Source organism: Trachypithecus francoisi, unplaced genomic scaffold, assembly GCF_009764315.1.
Source record: "Trachypithecus francoisi isolate TF-2019V2 unplaced genomic scaffold, Tfra_2.0 Lachesis_group21, whole genome shotgun sequence".
NCBI lineage: Eukaryota > Metazoa > Chordata > Mammalia > Primates > Cercopithecidae > Trachypithecus > Trachypithecus francoisi.
The window spans coordinates 24,124,765-24,146,633 of NW_022681467.1; the positions used below are offsets into that span (position 1 = coordinate 24,124,765).

Genomic DNA, 21,869 nt, shown 5'->3' on the forward strand with positions numbered 1-21,869 from the left:
TTATTAGCGAGGCTGAAGTGGGAGGATCACCTGAGCTCAAGAGGTCGAGGCTGCAATGAGCTGTGATCATGCCACTGCACTCCAGCCTGGGTGACAAAGCAAGACCCTATCTCAATAAATAAATTAATAAATTAAATAAAAGCAGCCGAAGGTGGAGTAGAGAGGGAATAGAGGGATTGGGGAACACAAGGGAGAGAGCAAGCCTGTGCCAGTGAGCAAGGCTTTGCATCCACTTTGGATTCCAGTGGCCACCTGTGGGGTTTAGCGAAATACCTTGTAGTATTTTGGGGTCACCCTGAAGCTCTGTATCAAACATGATGGCTGATACGATGTTTTTCAGCTTTGGGGATTCTTTGACTCAGCAGCCACATCCATGTTGCCTTCTGCGTGCGGCTGCTGGGCTTGCTGCCCCCTTGTTCTAACATCCCTTCCTCCTCCTGCATGGAGGAGATGGGCAAGAAACGAAGCACCGTTTGAGTGACTTGTTTCAATCCCACCTCTTGCTCCTTAACCTCATTAACAGGTAGGATAGTGTGAGCTCCTTGTCCACCCTCCCCCTGCCACCCACCATTTGGGTGAGAGAATCCACTAACATATGCCAAGGAGTCTTTTCATATCCCCTAATCTGGTCCATAAGGTCCTTGTCCTTCCTATTCCAGAAAATCATGTTTATAAGCATCCTGTCCTCATTGCCAGGACTGTCAGGGCCTGGCATTTGAATTTTCCCTGCCGATGTGTGAATAATTCGCCTCTTACTGTTTCATGCATGCTGGCAAAGATGAGACTCCTGGGTTACAGATAAAGGACTTTATTACTCACGGCACAGCACGCAGCCTAGGCAGCATGTTTATATTGACTCCCTTGTCCCCCATCCCCTTGTCCTCCGCGGGGGCAATGTGGAGGGCCCTGGTGGATGCTGTGGGTTTGTGCGGCATCTAGGGCAACACTGAACTTGGGGAACTGACCCCTTTCACAGCAGGAAATAAGCAAGCCTGCTCTTTAGGGAGATAGTTCCCCATTCCTCAAAGTTGCTCACTGCAAACACAAGTAATAATATGCTTTAAGAATAAATACAGACTGGGCATAATGGCTTATGCCTGTAATCCTAGCACTTTGGGAGGCTGAGGTGGGTGGACCACTTGAGGTCAGGAGTTCAAGACCAACCTGGCCAACATGGCGAAACCTCGTCTCTACTAAAAATACAAAAATTAGCTGAGGATGGTGGCACGTGCCTGTAATCCCAGCTACTTGGGAAGCTGAGGAAGGAGAATTGCTTGAACCTGGGAGGCAGAGGTTGCAGTGAGCTAAGATCATGACACTGCACTCCAGCCTGGGCAACAGAGTGAGACTCTGCCTCAAAATAAAAAAAAAAAGAAGAAATGTGTAATATGATGTCTAGCAGTAACTGGTATCATTGAGAAAATAAAGCTGGGTCAAGGTGATAAGTATCAGCAGTTTCACTTGGCTTGACCTAATATATATGTGGAAATTTGGTATTTGACAAAGGCAGAATTACTTATCTGGAGGAAAAAATTATGAATGATACTGGGCAATTAGCTAAGCTTTAGAAAAATCATAAAATTAGGTCTTTATCGTTTATCTTTTGTAAAACTAAACTTCAGATAAACTAATCAGTGAAACCACATAAACACACCGCAGTAGGAGAACATTAGAAAAAATATTGGAGAATATGCTTATTATCTTGAAGAAGACGAGGTCTTGTGACACAAAATTTAGAGCCTAGGAGGAAAAGACCAGCACACTTCTGAGAGGTAAGCAGAAATGGTGTGTGCAACTTGGGGGAAGTGCCAGTAAAGGTCTGTGGGCCTCTGCTCTTCTATTTCTCTGTCCTTCTTCCTGCTGTTGGAATGCTGGAGCTGGAATAACCATCTTGGATCTTGAATGATCTTGGGAATGAAGGCCATGGGAGGTGGGCCAGCAAGGTCATGAGCCTGTGCCTTGACAGGGCCTTCCAGCCCTGGACCATTGATCACTGAACTTTTTTTTTTTTTTTTAATTTTCGTAGAGGTAGAGGTTTCATTATGTTGCCCAGGCTGGTCTCAACCTCCTGGCTTCCTCTTGCCGCAGCCTCCCAAAGTTCTGAGATTACAAATATGAGCCACTGCACTCAGCCTGCTGAACTTTTATGTGAGCAATAAATAAACTCCTCTCTTGTTTAGGCTTGGTATGTTGTATATTGTCACTTGCAACTGAATATAATCCTAACTGATATACCTGCCCAGCCCTAAATGAAGGATCATGATTGGTGGAACCCAGTGTCTCTCAACTCTGGTCAGTTTTGAGAGTCATCTATGGAGCTTTTCAAAACAGCAGTGTCTAGGCCCCATCTCAGACCAATTATATCAAAACCTCTGGAGGTGAAGCCCAGATAGGTATTTTTTAGAGCTCCCAGGTGATTAAAATGTGCAGCTGGGATGTGAAGCATTCATTTAAGCCAGTCAGGGAAATCTATTCCTCTCTTTCCTAGACTCCCTTGCAGTAGGAGCGGTCATGGATTTGGTTCTGGCCTGTGAGTCCTAAGAAATCTTCTGGGAATATTTTTACATTTCTGATAAGAAGAAGTGGTTGTGGCTGGGACTGTTATTTCTCCCTTTCCATCTCTGAATGCAGAAGTGATGGCCAGAGCAGCAGCAGTCATATTGTGACTATGAGGCACTAAGGATGAGGACATCAGGCAACACACTAAGGCTGGCAGAGCAGAACGGAAAACAGCCTAGATCCCTGGGGCATTACCAAGCAGCTAAAACAATCTCAGTAACTCCTTACCTTCAGAGGTGAGGGGGGAAGAAACAACCCATATTTGTTTTATTTTGTTTTTTGAGACGAAGTTTCCCTCCTGTTGCTCAGGTTGGAGTGCAATGGAGCAATCTTGGCTCACTGCAACCTCCGCCTCCTGGGTTCAAGCAATTCTCCTACCTCAGCCTCCCAAGTAGCTAGGATTACAGGTATGCACCACCACACCCGGCTAATTTTTTTTTGTATTTTTAGTAGAAATGGGGTTTCTCCATATTGGTCAGCCTGGTCTCGAACTCCTGACCTCAGGTGATCTGCCTGCCTCGACCTCCTAAAGTGCTGGGGTTACAGGCATGAGCCACCACACCGGCTCCATATTTGTTTAATGGGTTTTCTGTTTATTGCAGCAGAACATATTCATACCTGAAACATACACATGGTACAGGTGCTTTGTGGGCTCTCTGTGACATTCATCATGTGTACAAAGAAAGATGTACGGCAAACTTGTCCAACCAAGGACAAATTTTGAATGCAGCCCAGGACAGTTTTGAATGCAGCCCAACACAAATTCATAAACTTTTATAAAATACATGAGTTGTTTTGTCTTTTTTTTTTTTAGCTCATGAACTACCATCAGTGTTAGTGTATTTTATGTGTGGCCCAAGGCAATTCTTCCAATGTGGCCCAGGGAAGCTGAAAGACTGGACACCCTGACATAAAGAGATGTACACAGCAATGTTGCTGATAATGGCCCAAACTGGAAACCACACTGTCGTCAATTTAAGAAAGCCTCAGGCCGGGCTCGGTGGCTCCTGCCTGTAATTCCAGCACTTTGGGAGGCTGAGGCGGGCAGCTCACCTGAGGTCAGGAGTTTGAGACCAGCTTGACCAACATGGTGAAACCCTGTCTCTACTAAAAATACAAACAATTATTTGTATTTTTGGGCGTAGTGGCATGTGCCTGTAATCCCAGCTACTCTGGAGGCTGAGGCAAGAGAATTGCTTGAACCCGGGCGGCGGAGGTTGCAGTGAGCCGAGTTCGTGCCATTGTACTCCAACCTGGATGACAGAGTAAGACTATGTCTCAAAAAAAAAAAAAAAAAAAACAAAAAACAAAAAACAAAAAAAAAAAGAGAAAGGCTCCATAAATTTAGTTAATTCATATTACAGAATAAAACAACGAGGCTGCTCATTCTCTAAGACATCTGAGATACAGTGTTAAGTGAAAAAAGTAAATTATAGAACAGTAAGTATATAGAGTATGAAACCATTTATTCTGAAGCACACACTCATACACCAAAAACAATACTATATATTCCGTGTGCGTATGTGTGTGTGTGTGTGTGTAAGAAAAGGGTTTTAAAGGGGACAACTAACTGATTCTGAGGTTAGGGCAAAAGGATTGGGGCTGTGGTTGTGGTTGGTGTGGTAAGAACCTTCAGACACACATATATATTATATATTATATATATTTTAAAAGAGGGTTGTCTAAAAGTACTAAAGCAAAATTTTATATTAAAACTAACAGAAAAAAAAAAAAAAGAAGTGTTGCCTTTTAGGGGCTCTTTCTGGTAACTGATATCACCTCTCTCATTCTCTGCCATCTCTCACCTCCTCGTCTCTTTTGCTTATCATGAGAAGACCATGGCATTTGGATCCCAGCTTTCCCCTGCCTCAGCTGAGGCCACTATCCTCATTGACTCCCATGGTGATATGGATGCCTCATCAATATTGTGGGTCTGAGTCCTCATCTGCAGGGTCCTTGAGCTCTCCTTGGCATCCACTCCCATTTCCCATCTGCATCTGCTCCACCTCCAAAACCACTGGTGGAAGCAGCATCCTCTCTTCCCATCTTAGTTGCTCAATGATTCCCACAAATACTACTCTTTGAATATTTTGGGGGTTTTTGATTCTTTCCTCACCTGCCTATTGATTAGATCTCTTCTATTTTCACTTACCTCCTGATCCCATTTTGCCAACACTCCCAACTCCCTTGTACCTCTCTTTAGCAAAATATCACTTTTGGATGAACTCAAGTGTTTGCTTTCACCGTGAAATCACACACAATTGCACCACAATAAATTTAACGGTCACCAACCTCAACAGGGTCCTTACTTACTCACCAATCCTTACTGTAACTCATCTCCTCAAATATGTCTGCCTGCCTCACTGTTCGTCAGCATACCATACTCACTGTCACCTCCACAAGGTAGTGGCTGCCTTGGCCAGATCCTTTTGGCCAGCTGGTGTATCCACTCCCCCAACTGCTTCAGGTATTGGCCATTAATGGTTCACAGCTTCCTCCTTCTCTGAAGGGTTGTCCCTGACCTATGCCACGCAGGGGTGAAGCAGGGTTGTTAAGCTTTGTCTCAAATTGTGACAACCTTGAGTTGTCATTCATGCTCCAGAGCTCCCCAGGAGATGGGGCTGAGGTGAACTCCGGCTGAGGACACATCTCGTTGAGCTCCTTCCCCTGCCATCTTCTGCTCATTCATCTTCTGATGTGTTTCTCCTGAGAGCACTCCTTCAACAGGTCAATTGCATAGCATCCCTGTCTTGGGCTCCGCTTCTAGGGCAGTTGATCTGAGACAGTACCTTTGCTTACATTTCCATTTTCCCTGACTGTAATCACTTCTCCTTTGTAATTCTGTTTATCCTTTCAACCACAGTTCAAATTCTTTCTCCCAAGAAGCTTTTTCAGACTTTTTCAAGGAATTGTCATTTGTTGTATTACTCTTTTGATTGTTCATGGTTTCAGAAAAAGATCCAGTAGGCCTAACACACCAGAAATTCTGAAACTTTTGTGTGCAGTGGACCTCTTTGGAAGGCTGGTGAAGCCTGTGGAATCTTTCTTAGAAGAGACTTTTAGGCCGGGCATGGTGGCTCACGCCTGTAATCCCAGCACTTTGGGAGGCTGAGGCGGGCGCATCACGAGGTCAGGAGTTCAAGACTATCCTGGCTAACATGGTGAAACCCTGTCTCTACTAAAAATACAAAAAAAATTAGCTGGGCATGGTGACAGGCACCTGTAGTCCCAGCTACTTGGGAGGCTGAGGCAGGAGAATGGTGTGAACCCGGGAGGCGGAGCTTGCAGTAAGCCAGGATCACGCCACTGCACTTCAGCCTGGGCAACAGAGCAAGACTCAGTCTCCAAAAAAAAGAAGAGGCTTTTAAATACACAAAATAAATAGAATTACAAGACAAATATGATTAAGAGAAGCCTGGGCAACATAGCAAGACCTCATGTCTACAAAATATTTTAAAATTAGCTAGGCGTGGGGGCGCATGCCTGTAGTTCCAGCTACTTGGGAGGCTGAGGTGGGAGGATCTCCTGAGCCCAGGAGTTTGGGCCATGATCACACACTAGCCTGGGCAACAGACTGAAGCCATCTCTCTAAAAAGAGAAAAAGAAAAAGGAATAAAAGCTACCTTGTAACATATTACTATGTTTGCTACTTTATTAATTCATTAAATAACACAATCTAGCATTGGGTCAAATAATGTAAAAATAGGGATTAAAGTAATACTTTAAGATATCTACTATAACTAAAATGTGGTATGAAAATTATCTATCTATCTATCTATCTATCTATCTATCTATATATATATATTTTTTGAGACGGAGTCTCGCTCTGTCGCCCAAGCTGGAGTGCAGTGGCCGGATCTCAGCTCACTGCAAGCTCCGCCTCCCGGGTTCACGCCATTCTCCTGCCTCAGCCTCCCGAGTAGCTGGGACTACAGGCGCCCGCCACCTCGCCTGGCTAGTTTTTTGTACTTTTTAGTAGAGACGGGGTTTCACCGTGTTAGCCAGGATGGTCTTGATCTCCTGACCTTGTGATCCACCCGCCTCAGCCTCCCAGAGTGCTGGGATTACAGGCTTGAGCCACCGCGCCTGGCCGAAAATATCTATATTTTTTATGATTGACAAAGTCAAGAGTACTACAGGTAGCACTGTAATCTGTGACCTGCATTCATAATGAAAGGAAATGATAAATTTCAGTTAGAGGTGAGAATAAAGATGATTTTTGGTTTTCCCCATCCGGGTTCACAGTACTGATTCCTATTCATGGACACCTAGGGGATTCTGTGGACCCCAAGTTAGGACTCCTGTGCTGGAGGATTTGCAGGCCTGGGAAGCAGACATTCAAGTCACTCAGCTTCACACTGAACACTCAAGTACAGGCAGCTTATCCATCATTATGGCCTCTAGTGCCAGGCAGAGGAGACTCCACAACAGTTAGAAGAGAACAAGATGGTATAACCTCCCTCCCATCCCCCAGGAGATTGGTTAAGAAACTTTTCAAAGTCCTGATTAGATTTCTCCATGATCAGGCAGTATTGGTCAAAGATGCCCTCGTGGGGACTTGAAGGCCAGGAGAGCTTGCTGAGTTCATGGGGAGAACACAGTGGCCTTCAGACAATAATGGTCTCATTTCCTTGGCCTGTGTCCACTGGTAACCTCCATCAGTTCCTTTCACCCTGGTAACAGCCACTTAGTTTTATCAGTTAGCAGATATTTTTTGAGTGTTAGGTGGGGAACAAGTCTGTGCAGACTTTAGGGATGGAAATGATATAGTTACCCTCAAGAAAATTAGATTACTATCAGAGATTGGATTAAGATGGTACATCTCTCTTCTTTCTTATCCTAAATTTCCTGAAGTAACAGAAAATGTAGTTTTTTAAAAAGAGTAAATCTAGCTGGGTGCGGTGGCTCATGCCTGTAATCCCAGCACTTTGGGAGGCCGAGGCGGGCGGATCACCTGAGGTCAGGAGTTCAAGACCAGCCTGGCCAACATGGTGAAACCCTGTCGCTAATAAAAATACAAAAATTAGCCAGTGTGTTGGCATATGCCTGTAATCCCAGCTATCAGGGAGGCAGAGGCAGGAGAATCGTTGCAACCCGGGAGGCAGAGGTCGTAAATCTTCCATTTTTTTTCTTAGTCAGAAGGAGAAATATTTGGAGAAGAAAAATGGTGACGAAAGCTAATACTGATGTGGAAGCTTGGACTAGGGAGCCTATGGGAGCAAGATGGTGGTGCTCTCTGGTTTTGGTTGGTTTCATGGGATATACGAATGGAAATAGAGGAGTGTGTTTTATTAATATTATATTAGCTATAATAACAGCTCTGTATTTACCCAGTACTTTTCATTTGTTCAAAACTCTTACACATTATCTAATTTAATCTTCTCATCCTACTACTATATAGAAGAATGTCTCACCTAAAGGATTGGAGAGGAGGCACAAAGCCTATGCTTGTTCCCCAAGATTAGAACCACTGGGAATGCCTTTGCCTTGCCACCTTTTTGGCTGGTTGAGGTATATACGAAGGAGGAACTTATCACAGAGAACCTAGTTAGTGGTTCTTACATTTCAGCATGTATTAACAGGAGGAGTCTGTTAGAGATAAACTTCTGGGCCCCCGACACTGAGATTTGGATTCAGCAAATGAGGTATGACTCACAAGCCTACATTTTTAACAAGTGCTCTGGTCCATCTGGATAGGTGATCCAAAACCATACCTCCAGAAGAGTGGGTGAGGCAAGTCTTCTTGTATCAGTTTGTCTTTAGGTGTGTCAATTGTACACACCTAATATCGTGACTGGAGTTGTTTTGAGACGGGTCTCGCCCTGTCTCCCAGGTTGGAGTGCAGTGGTGCCATCAGGGCTCACTACAGCTTCCACCTCCTGGGCTTAAGTGATCCTCCCACCTCCGCCTCCTAAGTAGCTGGGACTACAGGTGTGTCACCACGCCTGGTTAATTTTAAAATTTTTTGTAGAGTGGAGGTCTCCCTATGTTGTCCAAACTCTTTTTATTTTTTATGATTGTTACTTTAAGGATCAGTCTGAAATTCCCTTTAGTCACACTTACACGCTTGAACTCATTTCTGGCACTCGTTATGGGCCTGTCCTGGGGAGTTCAAGTCCGGGACACACTATTAGGGAAATAACTGTCACAGCAAAGAACAAGACCCTTTAAGAAAAAAACTACGAGGCAACGGGTAATACAGAGGTACTGGGCACTCTCGGAGACTGGCGGAGAAACCCCACACACACCTCCCATGGGCTGTACTGTGTTCCTCCAGAGCCTGACATACAGGTATTCAGTGAGTACTGGTTAAAAGAATAACAAACGCATTGACACAATTTTAACAGCTTCCCAAGGATTTTCTCTCAATCTCTTGTTAAGCTCAGGTCCTCGTCTGATAAACATGACGTTACATTTTCCCCCCTAATGTTATTTTGAAGTTTCCACGTAGATTAAATATGGCGACTGAAAATAAATCAAGAGACAAAGTGCTCGCGCATCCCATGACCTCCCTACCGGCAAGAAAGAGGAGAAACAAGCGTGAGCAAGCAGTGCTGGTTGGCGTAGAGCGAGAAGTACCCGGCACTCAGCACAGGCCGGAAGTCGGGGTAGGGGGCCGCGCCAGCTTCAGGCGTCACTTCTCATGCGACTTTCTGCGGGAAACATGGCGGCACTGAGCGGTGTCCGCTGGCTGACCCGAGTGAGCGCCCGGGACATGTGGGGCAGGGGCGGGCGAGGGAGCGGAGACTTTGTCCCAGGGTTTCCTAAACAGGGCAAAGTCAGCTGTAGTGTTCGGGGTCTGGATGTCTGATATCTGACCTTACAGGCTTGTGTGTCCCTGTTGTAGGCGTTGGTCTCCACCGGGAACCCTGGGGCATGGAGAGGTCTGAGTACCTCGGCCGCGGCGCACGCTGCATCGCGGAGCCAGGTATGCACGAATCTGGCTGGGGTCTCGCTCACGACCCTGCCCCTTCCTCGCTGCTCCCTCCCCTGGCTTTTCTCCATCCTTCCCGGGTCTCCCCACTTCCCTACTCCCAGGATCCCTTCTCCCGCCCCAGCTTTATCTTTGCTTCTCCCCTCTTCCCCCAATTAAGGCCGAGGACGTGAGGGTGGAGGGCTCCTTTCCCGTGACCATGCTTCCGGGAGACGGTGTGGGACCTGAGCTGATGCACGCCGTCAAGGAGGTGTTCAAGGTGAGTGGCCTCGGGAATCAGATAGGAGAGGACAGTAGTGGGTTGGAAAGGACTTGGCCTTGACTGTGATGTTTTGGGAACCTGTCTCTGAAGGCTGCCGCTGTCCCAGTGGAGTTCCAGGAGCACCACCTGAGTGAGGTGCAGAATATGGCATCTGAGGAGAAGCTGGAGCAGGTGCTGAGTTCCATGAAGGAGAACAAAGTGGCCATCATTGGTATGTGTGCCCTCTTGCCACTTGTCCATGTGCCATTTAAAATCAAATGATCAAATGTTTATTAAGCCCTTCTCCCCACATGGTATGCAATTATATTAACTCTCCAGGGCAACCACCACTGGTATTTGGACATTTGTTCTTTCCCATTGGGAACCCAGGAGTTGAGAGATCATGTCAGCTGTCTATGCAGAAAAGTTCCAGGGCTTCTGAGTCTGTCCTGAGGCTACATCAACTGTCATCAAATCTTGTTCACTGCATTTCTGGAATACCGCTTCTAGCTGCCCCTTCTCTTTCTTTTCATTTGTTTTCTTTCCCTCCCTCCCTCCCTCTTTTCTTCCCTTCCCTTCCCCTCTTCCCTTCTTCCTCTCTCGCCCTCTCCCTCTCTCCCCCTCTCTCTTTCTCTCTCTCTTTTTTTTTTTTTTTTTGAGACAGAGTCTCACTCTGTTGCCCAGGCTGGAGTGCAGTGGTGTGATCTCTGCTCACTGCAAGCTCCCTCTCCCCAGTTCAAGCGATTCTCCTGCCTCAGCCTCCTGAGTAGCTGGGACTACAGGTGTGCATCACCACACCCAGCTGATTTTTGTATTAGTTTTGTTTTGTTTTGTTTAAGACAGAGTCTTGCTCTGTCACCCAGGCTGGAGTGCAATGTCGCCATTTTGGCTCACTGCAACCTCCGCCTCCCGGGTTCAAGCGATTCTCCTGCCTCAGCCTCCTGAGTAGCTGACTGGTATTACAGGAGTGTGCCACCACGCCTGGCTAATTTTTGTATTTTTAGTAGAGACAGGGTTTCACCATGTTGGTTGGGCTGGTCTCGAACTCCTGACCTTGTGATCTGCTCGCCTTGGCCTCCCAAAGTGCTGGGATTACAAGCATGAGCCACCATGCCCAGGCTAATTTTTGAATTTTTAGTAGAGGCAGGGTTTTACCATGTTGGCCAGGCAGGTCTCGAACTCTTGACCTCAAGTGATCCACCTACCTCGGCATTCCAAAGTGCTGGGATTATAGACATGAGCTACCCTGCCCAGCTGCCCCTTTTCTTTTGTCTTCCATGCTTTAATCTCCTCATTTGAATTTTTTGGCTTCTAGTTCTGCCCCTACAGTTCATCTTCCATATCTCTTTTCTTGGAAAGAACAGCCTGACTTTTCCAAGTCACCCTTACCATAGGAAAGTCAGTACTTTATAAGTTGGCCCTTAACTTTTCTGCCTTGGTTCCACAACTCTTGTTCTGTGCTTCAATCACACTAGATTGTGTGTTAAATTCCAAATATGTACTACCTGACTTATACTGTTCCCTGTACCCAGAACGTTCTTTCTTTGAAGCTACCTGTTAAGAGTCCTTCTCACTCATTCACTGTATTAGTTTCCTATAGTTGCCATAACACACTACCATGAACCTGGTGGCTTATCATAACAGAAATGTATTCTCTCACAGTACTGGAGGCCATAAGTCTGAAATTAAGGTGTTGGCAGGGCCCTGCTCCCTCTGAAGGTTTAGGAGAGAATCCTTTCTTGCCTCTTCTGGTGGCTCCTGCTGTTTTTTGACTTGTAGATGCATCACTCCAGTATCTGTCTGTGGTTTTCTTCCTTCTCTATCTCTGTATCATTTTTCTCCTTAAATATTTATCACTGGATTTAGGGCCAACCCTCATCCAGGACGATTTTTTCTCAAGATCCTTAACTTAGTTACATCTGCAAAGCCTCTTTTCCCAAATAAGGTCACATATATAGGTTCTGGGGCTCAGGGCATGGACAGTCGTTTTCGGGGATCACTGTTGAGCCCATTGTGCTCACATAACTTAAAGCGTGACTGAAGTGCTAGCTCTTCTGTGCTATATCCTGATATTACTGGAGAGGATTTCCTCTTTGTGTTGCTATGCAAGTTTCCCATGGTATTTATCATGTCTTTCATATTATCTGTCTTTCCCAGTGTATCGTTTGCTTCTCGAGAGCAGGAGTTGTATGGTTTTAGTTGCTATCCTTATTGCCTGACATATAATTGACATTCATCAGTAGTTGTTGGATTAAAAAATGTCAAATAAGGAGAAGGCACAGAAACATCTAAAAGATCACAGATCTGCTAGCATTGTTTTTCAACTTGTTATTAAACCCAGGCTCTTTTTTGAGAAATAGAAAAAATCCATTGTCCATTTTGAAGTTTCAGCCTAAATTAAATATGTTGACTAAAAATAAAGCATTAAGGCTGGGGCGGGCAGATCACTTGAGGTCAGGAGTTCGAGACCAGCCTGGCCAATATGGTGAGACCCTGCCTCTACTAAAAATACAAAAAGTTAGCCAGGTGTGGTGGCACATGCCTGTAATCCCAGCTACTGAGGAGGCTGAGGCAGGAGAATTGCTTGAACCTGGGAGGTGGAGGTTGCAGTGAGCCCAGATAGCGCCACTGCACTCTAGGCGACAGAGTGAGACCCTGTCTCTCTCTCCCCCACTCTTCTCTCTCTCTCACACACACACACAGAGCAATAGATGAAATGTTTCTGGTTGTAACCACATTATTCTCTTTTGTCCCTTGCCCCCAGTAACAATTTAAAAGTTACTGATGTGGGAGTGGGAGATGGGAGTCTGGGTTACATTATGTTCCTAAGGGGGTTAGACACTGGTCTGGGTTCCCTTGGGCTTGGCCAGTGCCTGACACTCCTTTTCCCACTTTGTTTACACAGGAAAGATTCATACCCCGATGGAGTATAAGGGGGAGCTAGCCTCCTATGATATGCGGCTGAGGTAGGTGGTCTGGGTGGGGCGAATGGTCGAGGTGTCAGGGCACCAGGAGCGGAGCTGATGGCCCTGCCCACCCTCAGGCGTAAGTTGGACTTATTTGCCAACGTAGTCCATGTGAAGTCACTTCCTGGGTATATGACTCGGCACAACAATCTAGACCTGGTGATCATTCGGGAGCAGACGGAAGGGGAATACAGCTCTCTGGAACATGAGGTGAGGCCCCAGAAACTGGGGGAGGGCAAGGATGAAGGTGGGAGAGAGGTGGAGCTCCTTGTTTCCCTTCCCAGTGTCCCCTAGCTGCTGCTGTCTTCTTACCCAGAGTGCAAGGGGTGTGATTGAGTGTTTGAAGATTGTCACACGAGCCAAGTCTCAGCGGATTGCAAAGTTCGCCTTTGACTATGCCACCAAGAAGGGGCGGAGCAAGGTCACTGCTGTCCACAAGGCCAACATCATGTGAGGGACATGGCTTTGTGTAGGATGGGTTCCTGGGAAGGTAGCCCCTGTACTTTCTTGGCTGAATCTGTCCCCTTTGGCCCATGGACAGGAAACTTGGGGATGGATTGTTCCTGCAGTGCTGCGAGGAAGTTGCTGAACTGTACCCCAAAATCAAATTTGAGACAATGATCATAGACAACTGCTGCATGCAGGTGAGGCCTCCCCACATCTCCACTCATGGGGCGGAGGAGGAGGGTGGGGGGTGGAATTTAATTCATGCCTACATCTCTCATCCTCTAGTTGGTGCAGAATCCTTACCAGTTTGATGTGCTCGTGATGCCCAATCTCTATGGGAACATTATTGACAATCTGGCTGCTGGCCTGGTTGGGGGAGCTGGTGTGGTCCCTGGTGAGAGCTATAGTGCAGAATATGCAGTCTTTGAGACGGTGAGTGAGGCTGCTTTCTCCCTCGGCCCTTACTACGTGCCCTTTCTCTGACCTCAAGTTTGCCATTTCTCCCCCATCCCAGTGTCTCCATTTCCTAAGTGATCTTGGCCTGTTCTTCCCCCACGCTGCCCACCATACCTCTTTTCAATGACCCTGGCCTGACCTTCCCCTCCCATAATGTCCTTTTCCAACCTAAGCCTCTGCGTACCCCTCCTGCCTCCTCCCAGTGTCTAGCCTGCCCCTCTTTCCACAGGGTGCCCGGCACCCATTTGCCCAGGCAGTGGGCAGGAATATAGCCAATCCCACAGCCATGCTGCTGTCGGCTTCCAACATGTTGCGGCATCTCAAGTAGGTCACGGGAGGCTGTGGGCAGAAGCTGGGTGTTGTGAGGAGGAGCCCAGTGGGGAAATTAGTGGGAGGTGTCTTGGGGGAGTCACAGTTTCTTCCTGTCCATATCCACAGTCTCGAGTATCACTCCAACATGATTGCAGATGCAGTGAAGAAGGTGATCAAAGTTGGCAAGGTGAGTTTAGAAGAGTAGTGCTGGCTTCAGGGTTTAGAGTAATTCTGGGGTCAGCACCTCGGCACTACTCTCTGGGGAACCTGAATGGGGGTCTCCTTTTCCCCCAGGTTCTCAGAACATCTGCTCCCTGACATCCCTGCATCCCTCTCAGGGCTGTTCTTCACTTCCCTTCTCTTGGCTGTTTCATCCTCTTGATCTCTTTTGCCTCTTAGATCCCATCTGCTGTTCCCTCTTTCCTGCTTCATCCACTGCCCTTTTCATGGGCCATCTGAATGCAGAACTTGCAGCTCTCCTTGGGGGTGGAACAGCAAGGGATACAGGCAGGCTGAAGCATCAGCTTCACCTTCACACCCATCTCCTTTTCGCTGCGATTCTTTCCTTCCACCTGGTCTTGTCTCTGTTTCTTCCAAGGAAGGTAGCCACATCGCACCTCTGATCTGCATTTCCCATCATCTTTGCCTGCTCAGCCTTCTGTCTTGCTCTGGCTGCAGCACAGCTAATAGTGGCTTAAGAGGAGTGGGCAGGTCCATGTGCTTCCCAACCTGGCTCCTCCTTCCATTCCTGTGCATTGCCTCTTTTTTCTGGCTGTCACGCATTCTTGGATTCCATTTCCTCAATCACATTGCCCTACCTCCCTTCATGGGCTCTCTTTTCTCCCTCCCCACGGCTGTTGCCGGTGGCTGTAGGTGCGGACTCGAGACATGGGCGGCTACAGCACCACAACCGACTTCATCAAGTCTGTCATCGGTCACCTGCACCCCCATGGGAGCTAGAGCCCTTTATTTCTTCCAACCTTGCAAGGACCACACTCCCCATACCCTTCAGTGCAGTGCACCAGGGAAGAGACCTTGTGCCTCTAGGCAGTGGACCATGGTCACCTTGCTGGGTAGAGCCTAGGTTGTCCTTGGGCTGGCTTCCTTAGGGGAGACTGTTGGGTGGCGATGGGGATTGTTAGGATGGAACCCAGGCCACATGGATGATGATGATTCTCCCCTACAGGTTCGAACCTCTGACATGGGTGGCTATGCTACTTGCCATGACTTCACTGAGGCTGTCATTGCTGCCTTGCCCCACCCATAGGCCCTGTCCATACTCATGTAAGGTGTCCAATAAAGAATATGAACCAACTTTTGTGAATTTGTTTTTATTGGGGAACAGGGCACAGGGTGGAAGATGTCACTTTGGGCTATGGTATGTCCCACCTCCCAGAGAATGTCCGTTTGCATTCTAATCTTCCTGGGATGCTTTATGGAACTTTTTCTTCTTCTTGGAGCTGCTCTTGCCAGCTGCCTCTTCAGGCCCACTGCTGACTGGCTCCTCTTTGGAGAATTTCCTCTTTTTCTTGGAGCCACTTCTGTGGCCTGCCTCTTCAGCGTCATTAACTGTTTCCTCCTTGGGTGAAGACTTCTTCCTCTTGGGAAGACTGGTGCTGCCAGCGGTCTCTTCAAGATCACTACTCATCAACTCCTCCTTGGAAAAAGATTTCTTTTTCTTGGGTTTGGAGAAAGAGATAGATGGGTCTTCCATTCCATTCTCCTGAGGAACCTCCTGAGGCTTTTGCTTTTTCTTCTTTTTGGGTTTTTCACTCGTCTCCTAAAGGGAAGGACAGGGGAACAGGCTGTGAGAACAGTGCCATCACACACACCCCCATTACATCTTCAGCAATTAAGTAGCCAAAGCAGGGAAAACTGTAGTTATTAACGTTGCCCAGTGTTTCTGGGATAGTTTAATTGTGTGGGTATTAACTTTAGAAATCCATCCCAAAGGCTGTCCCAAATTAGAAGGAAAACGTAATGAGAAATTACCTCAGCCCATTAAAAAAAAACTAAAGAAACACCCACCATGCTGGTCACAACAGAACCCTCATGCCAAGTTCCAGACAGGGCCCTGAAACAGTGTTTAAGAAACTGGGTGCTAAATGAAGATCTCAGGGAGAATGATTGTAGCTTAGCACATTGGGGACCTCCCTGCCCCCATCCCCACTGTGAAACACTACCACCTCCGGACACACATCTGAGAATAAGCAGAGCAGGAATTTACACTACCCCAGGTTGAGGACTCCTGGGAAGCAGCCGAGGACAGAACACACATGCCCAGGGAACAGGTGTGAGCTATAACCAGCTCTCTGGGCTCTTGAGCAAGTTCAGCACCTATATCCTTCCTATAGAACCAAGAGGTAGTTTTAGATGTTTCAGGTCCTTGTTTCAGTCCAAAAGCCTGGACTCAAGACCATGGCTTGATGCAGCATATCCTTTATTCTGCTGTTGAAAATCCTACAACCTAGGATCTCTGCCAGGGCCATGCTGCCTACTGACCTCACACTCCTCTGGAGTACTACTGCTGTTTTCTGAAGATGCGAGGGCAAGTGCAGCCAGCCGTTTCTTTTCCTTCTTTAAGCGTTTCTTCTCCTGTTTCTCCAGCTTCCTAGTAATCTCAGCAGCCGCTTCCTCTGCCTGGTCAACGAAAAGTGCTAAAACGGCCTGAAGACCTCTGGTGCTCTGAGGACTCCTTTCTGGCATTATTGGATCAGGCTCATTAAATCAGTTTTTTTGCCTCCACTCTACAAGGTCAGGCTCAGACAGTTCATCACCTCCAACAGCTAGCTATGCCTCTCCACACCCAGCAAAGCCCAACTAACCTGAACCATTGCTTCCTTCATGACATCCAGATTCTTTCGTGGTATCTCTCCAGTCTCATAGAAGGACAGTCGCTCTTCAACTTGTTCTCGAAGCTTCTCCCCAAATACACTTGTGGGCACCTCTGGATGTGTGTGAGTAACAAAGCCTGTCAGCCCAAAGAGAAAAACTACCCCCACCCTGTGTTCCCTTTGCCCTCAGCTTCACTCAGACCCAGAGTCTCAACACTCACTAGGTGAACTGCTGTTGACGAAAAATATTGCCATCATTGTGGAAGCTATGGTTGTGAGCCTCCCCACCCACCCAGCCAGCCAGTCCCTTCTCACAACTGCCAGCCCCCCCACCCATACCAGAGAAGCAATCGATTCGTGAGGCAATACTGCATTTGTTTGCCAGGTATCGGGAGATGCGGCCTTTGTTCTTGGCAGCTGCTCGGCCAATGAAGGTGGAGTGGAAAATGAGTCCATATTTTGGTGTGTTACCCCTTGTCTTCAGGGCTCTGAGAGAATATTCAGTGGAGAGTTTAAGATCAGAAATTTCAACCCCATTAGCCAAGGCAGCTCAGCTCCTCCCCTCCTCTCACCCCCAAGTCCTGAGTGAGCCTCAGGCCAGATTGAATCTCTACCCCAATGCATGCCAACCCATAGCTCCCAGAGGCAGAGGGAAGGCATCCGATGTCGCTGACCTGGAGACTTGGTCCCTTTGCTGGGCCCTGGGAATCACTCAGACACCAGGACTGGCCATCACCCCCATAGCAGAGGCCTGTATAGGTCAGGGAGCCCTGGTCAGCCATCACCGTGATCCCCCAACAAGCAGTGGGCACCAGAAGTGGCACCTGATTGTGGGCAGGTGCCCTCACTGGTACCTGAACAGGGCCTTTTCAGCCCCAAGGATCTGCACTGTGGATGCTGGATACTTGGCCAGGTTGGTGAGGCTGCCAGCATGTGCGATGAGACGTGCACCTACCTGGAGAGAGTCAAGGAAGTAGTCAGAGAAACGAACTGCTGACCTGCCAGTTGCATGACAGCCCTGCTCCCCACCTCCCCATCAAGCACAACTAGGGAAGACATAGTGGGTCAGGAAATACAGCAGTGCAGGTGCACATGGCAACAGTCCTTATTCTCCCATTTTTGTGTCCCGTGACGCACCGCTTCCCCAATTAGGGCTGACAGGCTGGGGGCTACTTGGCTCATCTTGGAGCGCAGGTAAGTGTGTAGGCTCTGGCGGTACTCAGATAAAGACACCACACGACTGGAGAAGCTCTCGATGTTTATCAAGTCAATGGCAGATATGTCCATGCCTAGGAAAAACCAAGTGTGAACACAGGAGGCCAGATATTCAGAGCCCCATACCTTATGCAGGCTGCCAGGCTCTGCACTGACCCATGGAGGACCGTGAGGCATCCAGAATAGCCTTAGCCTTGGCCCCATCCATTGTCAGCTCCTCCAACTTCTCCAGCTTTTCCTCATTCAGTTCCCTTCGGTTTCCAATAAACTGGGCAAGACGGCAGTATGTGGCATTGTCGTTGATGATCTTCACCAGCTCCGGAAAGTGATACCCATACCACTCCCTGCAAAGAGCCACAGTCACTCCCTGGCCCAGCTGCTTCATCAAAAACCATAGAGCTACAAATCTTCATTCTGTGTTCCCCCATTCACAATACAGACCAGGCACAGGGCCTGAGCTGAGGTGTATATAGGGTAGGTTTACTCTACCTCCTCTTTCTATACAGTCAGTGTAAGAACACAGCCTGTGGTAAGCATCAGGAGGCCTAGACCCAGCCCCAGTCCACATGGTTCTACCCACAAGATGGTCAGTCCTCATCAAGACTCAAAATTAGCTAAACTACAAACCAAAGGCTCCAATATTATGGGTGGCCCCTGCACTTTACCTGACACGCATAGAGAAGGTATTGATGTCCTTATCCAGCTGGTCCAGGAGGCTAATGGACTGGATGATCATATTGTCCACTCGGTTCACATTAAACTTAACTTTGGCACGGGAATAGCTGTGTCCCAGCCCCAGCTGTGCTTTACAAGCTGACAGATCAGTCAGACCCTTCACTAGATTGTGGAAGTGCAGACGAACTCCTAGGAAGAGGGCAGGACGGTGAGCAACAAGGGGCTCTGAGCTAGCTCCCGCACCCATGGGCACCAGCCAAGTCCGAAGCCTTCCCAGAAGTCACAACAAGCACCCACGTTTCCAGAACCTCCTCCCCCAAAATGTCAAGGATAACAGGAATATAACAGATGATGGTCTCACCTCGCAGGATCTCAGCTATGACGCCTCCAGTCTGGCAGTTGTACCCTAACTCTTCCTGTATTGCAGCACCAATCTTGGGATCCCCAACTCCCAAGAGTACTTTCTTCTTTTTGGATGGCAGGTGGGTCTCCAAGAGCAGGCGGAGGTCCTCATGAACAACCCCTCAGAGGAAAGAACACAGTTCCCACTCACAGGCTGAAGGATGATCAATTCTAACATCTCCTCAGCTTATTACCCTGCTTCCACCGAGCATGCTGGGATGGCATGCCTAGACCCCTCCCCATCAGGCATTGCTCAGAGACACGAAGACATCAGTGACTGCACTCAGGGGATTGACAGATTTGATTCGCAAGTCATCACTGCAAAGCCTGGCCCAGCCATGGGAACAATTGCACTCAGGTCTGATAGCACAAGCGTGCAATAAATCATAGCTTGTAACACACCCTTGAGTATTTAGTAGAATTTGCTTTCTGGAACCAAACCTTTTTTTCGTAGCCTGTGTTTATCCAACTGCCCTTTCCAAGCAAATAGAAAGCAGAGAACCAGACACCTGATTGTGTTTAGGCAAAAACTCAGGCACAAGTAGGTGTTAAGCCAACCCCCTTTAGGAAACCCCCTTTGTCGAGCCGGGCACGGTGGCTCGCGCCTGTAATCTCAGCACTTTGGGAGGTCGAGGCGGGGGATCATGAGGTCAGGAGATCCAGACCATCCTGACCAACACGGTGAAACCCCGTTCTCTACTAAAAACACAAAATTAGCCGGGTGTGGTGGCTGGCACACGCCTGTAATCCCCGTTACTCGGGACGTTGAGGCAGAAGAATCGCTTGAACCAGGAGGTTGCAGGGAGCCCAGATCGTGCCACTGCACTCCAGCCTGGAGGACAGAGACTCCATCTCAAAAAATAAATAAAAAATTTGTCACTACAGTGCCCACAAGGAAACGTAACACACATCCCACATCGTCTGCTTTCAACAGTTTGGTCTATCACAGTTCCCAGATCTTGAGCTCTGTGAAGACAATTATTTCAGATTACAGTTATGTCTCAAATACTGCCTCACACCTATCAGACTCACAGCCGGCCAAGGACGGCAAATACTATCACAAGCTGCCAGAGAGGATACCGGAAGGAACATCTCCCTGTGATATTTGGTGGTGGCCGACTCACCTTCAGACACGGCGTTGGCATTTTCCAAGGCAACCTGGGACGAGGCAAAGGGACAAAAGGCCACCAGACGAACGATGTTGTGGAATTTGCCCAGGTTGAGCACGGATTCCTCCACCTAGCGGGGTGAGAAAGAGGCTGAGTGGTTTCCTTCCCTCCCTCCTGCCTCTGCGGCGCAGTAAAGCAGCGGTTCTCAGCCTTGGAAGCTCTTAAAATATGCTGACAGCTGGGCCCCACAACCCAGCTTCTGCTTTAATCGTTCGGCGCGGGGTCCTGGAGGCTTTTTTCTAACTGCTAGAGCGATTCTACCCATGAGTCAAGGTAAAGACCCCGGATCTAGAGCTTTCCAGGCCCGCCCCCCGCCCCGAACCTCTCGGCGGGCCACGTGGGAGCGCGCGGTGCATGCTGGGACCTGCGCGGTGAGGGTCTGCGGGGCCGCCTGAGGAGCCCATGGATCTCACCCACCTGAGGCTGCAGCAGACTGATCTCCTCCACTTCCTTCAGTGCCAGCAGCGCGTAGCCGACCGCGTGCTCAAATAGCACGTGCAACAGCACCTGGAACGGGAGCCGCGGCGCGAGCGTCAGCGCAACCTCCCCGTCTGCTGGAACCCGCTCCCAGAGCAGGCGCAGGCCCAGGCCCAGGCCCAGGCTCTGTCTGAGGCCCGAACCCAAACTGAACCCCCACCTTCGCGTCGCCCGCGCCCCACAACCACTCCTCACCATGGCGCCTGCTCCCGGGTTCGGCTCGCAATGCGGCTAGCGCGCTCCGGCGCGCGGAACCAGGCTCCAGAGGCCACGCCCCCGCCCCGCAGACCAATCGGAGGCCGGGGACGACACCATCTCCCGGGCGTTAGAGGGGCCGCCGGGGGGTGGTATCGCCCGGAGCGCGGGCTGGGTGGCGCCGAGCGCGGGCGAGCAGGCCTTCTCTGGCCTCTGCAGCTGCGTGGGCGGGCGCGGTTGCCGGGGACGCGCGGCCCCGGGTCAGGCCTTGCAGGCGGCGAAAAGACATGGGTAGGCCGTTTCGGTGTAATAGTCCGGTTCCAGATGTTCTTGTCATATAAGTTGCGGGCAGCAGAGATGGGTGAAGTCGGGGTGGGAGGCTCCGCAAGGGGTGCGGCGTCCATCCCAGAGACCGCTGCCTAGCCGGCTGCCCACTGCGCCCGTGGCCTCGGACCCCAGACCCTGCGCCCCAAGTCCCCGGGACCCATCCGTTCCCGTCCCCTACTCGGGGACGAGCCTCCCCGGCGCTGGGTGGGCCGCGCATCCTTTCCTCCCACCCCGAACGGGAGCGTTTCCTTGTGCGCTTTGGCGCAGACCCTGCTGGGAACGTGGCTTGCGCAGCTTTCTTCGTACTACCAATTTTATTTATTATTTTTTAAAATGACGGTGTCAGGCAGTGACGTGCGAAAGAAAGACGCTCCAACGTCCTCCTAGGCCAGTTTCTTGTTGCTGTGCTGCACGGGACCCAGCTTCTTTTTCTGGCCACGTGTTGCTCCTCCGCTTGAGCGGCCCTGAATTCTGGGCACCGGTGAGCGCCAAGTGAATCGGAGCTGCTTCCCTGTCCTCGAGGGCGTCTTTTGGGCTCTCAGGCGACTATTTAGAAATGAGTTTTGCTTTAATAATTAATATTAACGTTAAAATCCAAAACCTAGTTATACTTAAGTAGCATATCCCCTAATATATTTTAAAGAGTCATTCGAAGGGGAT

The 21,869-nt window shown here is 48.9% G+C and overlaps 2 protein-coding genes and 5 non-coding genes across 9 annotated transcripts; 1 reads left to right on the forward strand and 6 right to left on the reverse strand.

Annotated features, from left to right (window-relative positions):
* Positions 1–9,111: 9,111 nt before the first annotated feature.
* Positions 9,112–15,229, forward strand: IDH3B (isocitrate dehydrogenase (NAD(+)) 3 non-catalytic subunit beta). 3 transcript variants are annotated; one of them, XM_033185893.1, is made up of 12 exons: positions 9,112–9,259; positions 9,407–9,487; positions 9,654–9,752; positions 9,846–9,966; positions 12,640–12,700; positions 12,778–12,910; positions 13,017–13,150; positions 13,242–13,344; positions 13,433–13,579; positions 13,833–13,927; positions 14,042–14,102; positions 14,789–15,229. In XM_033185893.1, the coding sequence occupies exons 1-12, from the start codon at positions 9,203–9,205 to the stop codon at positions 14,873–14,875; spliced, it is 1,179 nt and encodes a 392-aa protein (XP_033041784.1). In that variant the 5' UTR covers positions 9,112–9,202; the 3' UTR covers positions 14,876–15,229. The 3 variants fall into 3 exon arrangements, with proteins under 3 accessions (XP_033041784.1, XP_033041785.1, XP_033041786.1); XM_033185894.1 differs by having other exon boundaries at positions 15,102–15,229; XM_033185895.1 differs by lacking the exon at positions 14,789–15,229 and adding an exon at positions 14,315–14,761 and having other exon boundaries at positions 9,181–9,259.
* Position 15,230: 1 nt separating this feature from the next.
* NOP56 (NOP56 ribonucleoprotein) lies at positions 15,231–21,423 on the reverse strand. The gene is made up of 12 exons (XM_033185891.1): positions 20,883–21,423; positions 20,628–20,717; positions 20,166–20,280; positions 19,001–19,162; positions 18,630–18,828; positions 18,121–18,308; positions 17,887–18,038; positions 17,604–17,704; positions 17,089–17,237; positions 16,741–16,862; positions 16,418–16,555; positions 15,231–15,695 (listed from the first exon to the last, which is right to left on the reverse strand). Exons 1-12 carry the CDS (start codon positions 20,883–20,885, stop codon positions 15,330–15,332), a joined length of 1,785 nt encoding a protein of 594 aa, XP_033041782.1. The 5' UTR covers positions 20,886–21,423; the 3' UTR covers positions 15,231–15,329.
* On the reverse strand, positions 16,626–16,697 carry LOC117069148. The gene has a single exon (XR_004431398.1). It is a non-coding gene; the product is annotated as a small nucleolar RNA SNORD57 (small nucleolar RNA).
* On the reverse strand, positions 16,942–17,012 carry LOC117069149. The gene has a single exon (XR_004431399.1). It is a non-coding gene; the product is annotated as a small nucleolar RNA SNORD56 (small nucleolar RNA).
* LOC117069159 lies at positions 17,456–17,541 on the reverse strand. Its single transcript, XR_004431409.1, has one exon. It is a non-coding gene; the product is annotated as a small nucleolar RNA SNORD86 (small nucleolar RNA).
* LOC117069152 lies at positions 18,379–18,510 on the reverse strand. The gene has a single exon (XR_004431402.1). It is a non-coding gene; the product is annotated as a small nucleolar RNA SNORA51 (small nucleolar RNA).
* On the reverse strand, positions 19,291–19,365 carry LOC117069160. Its single transcript, XR_004431410.1, has one exon. It is a non-coding gene; the product is annotated as a small nucleolar RNA SNORD110 (small nucleolar RNA).
* Positions 21,424–21,869: the final 446 nt, after the last annotated feature.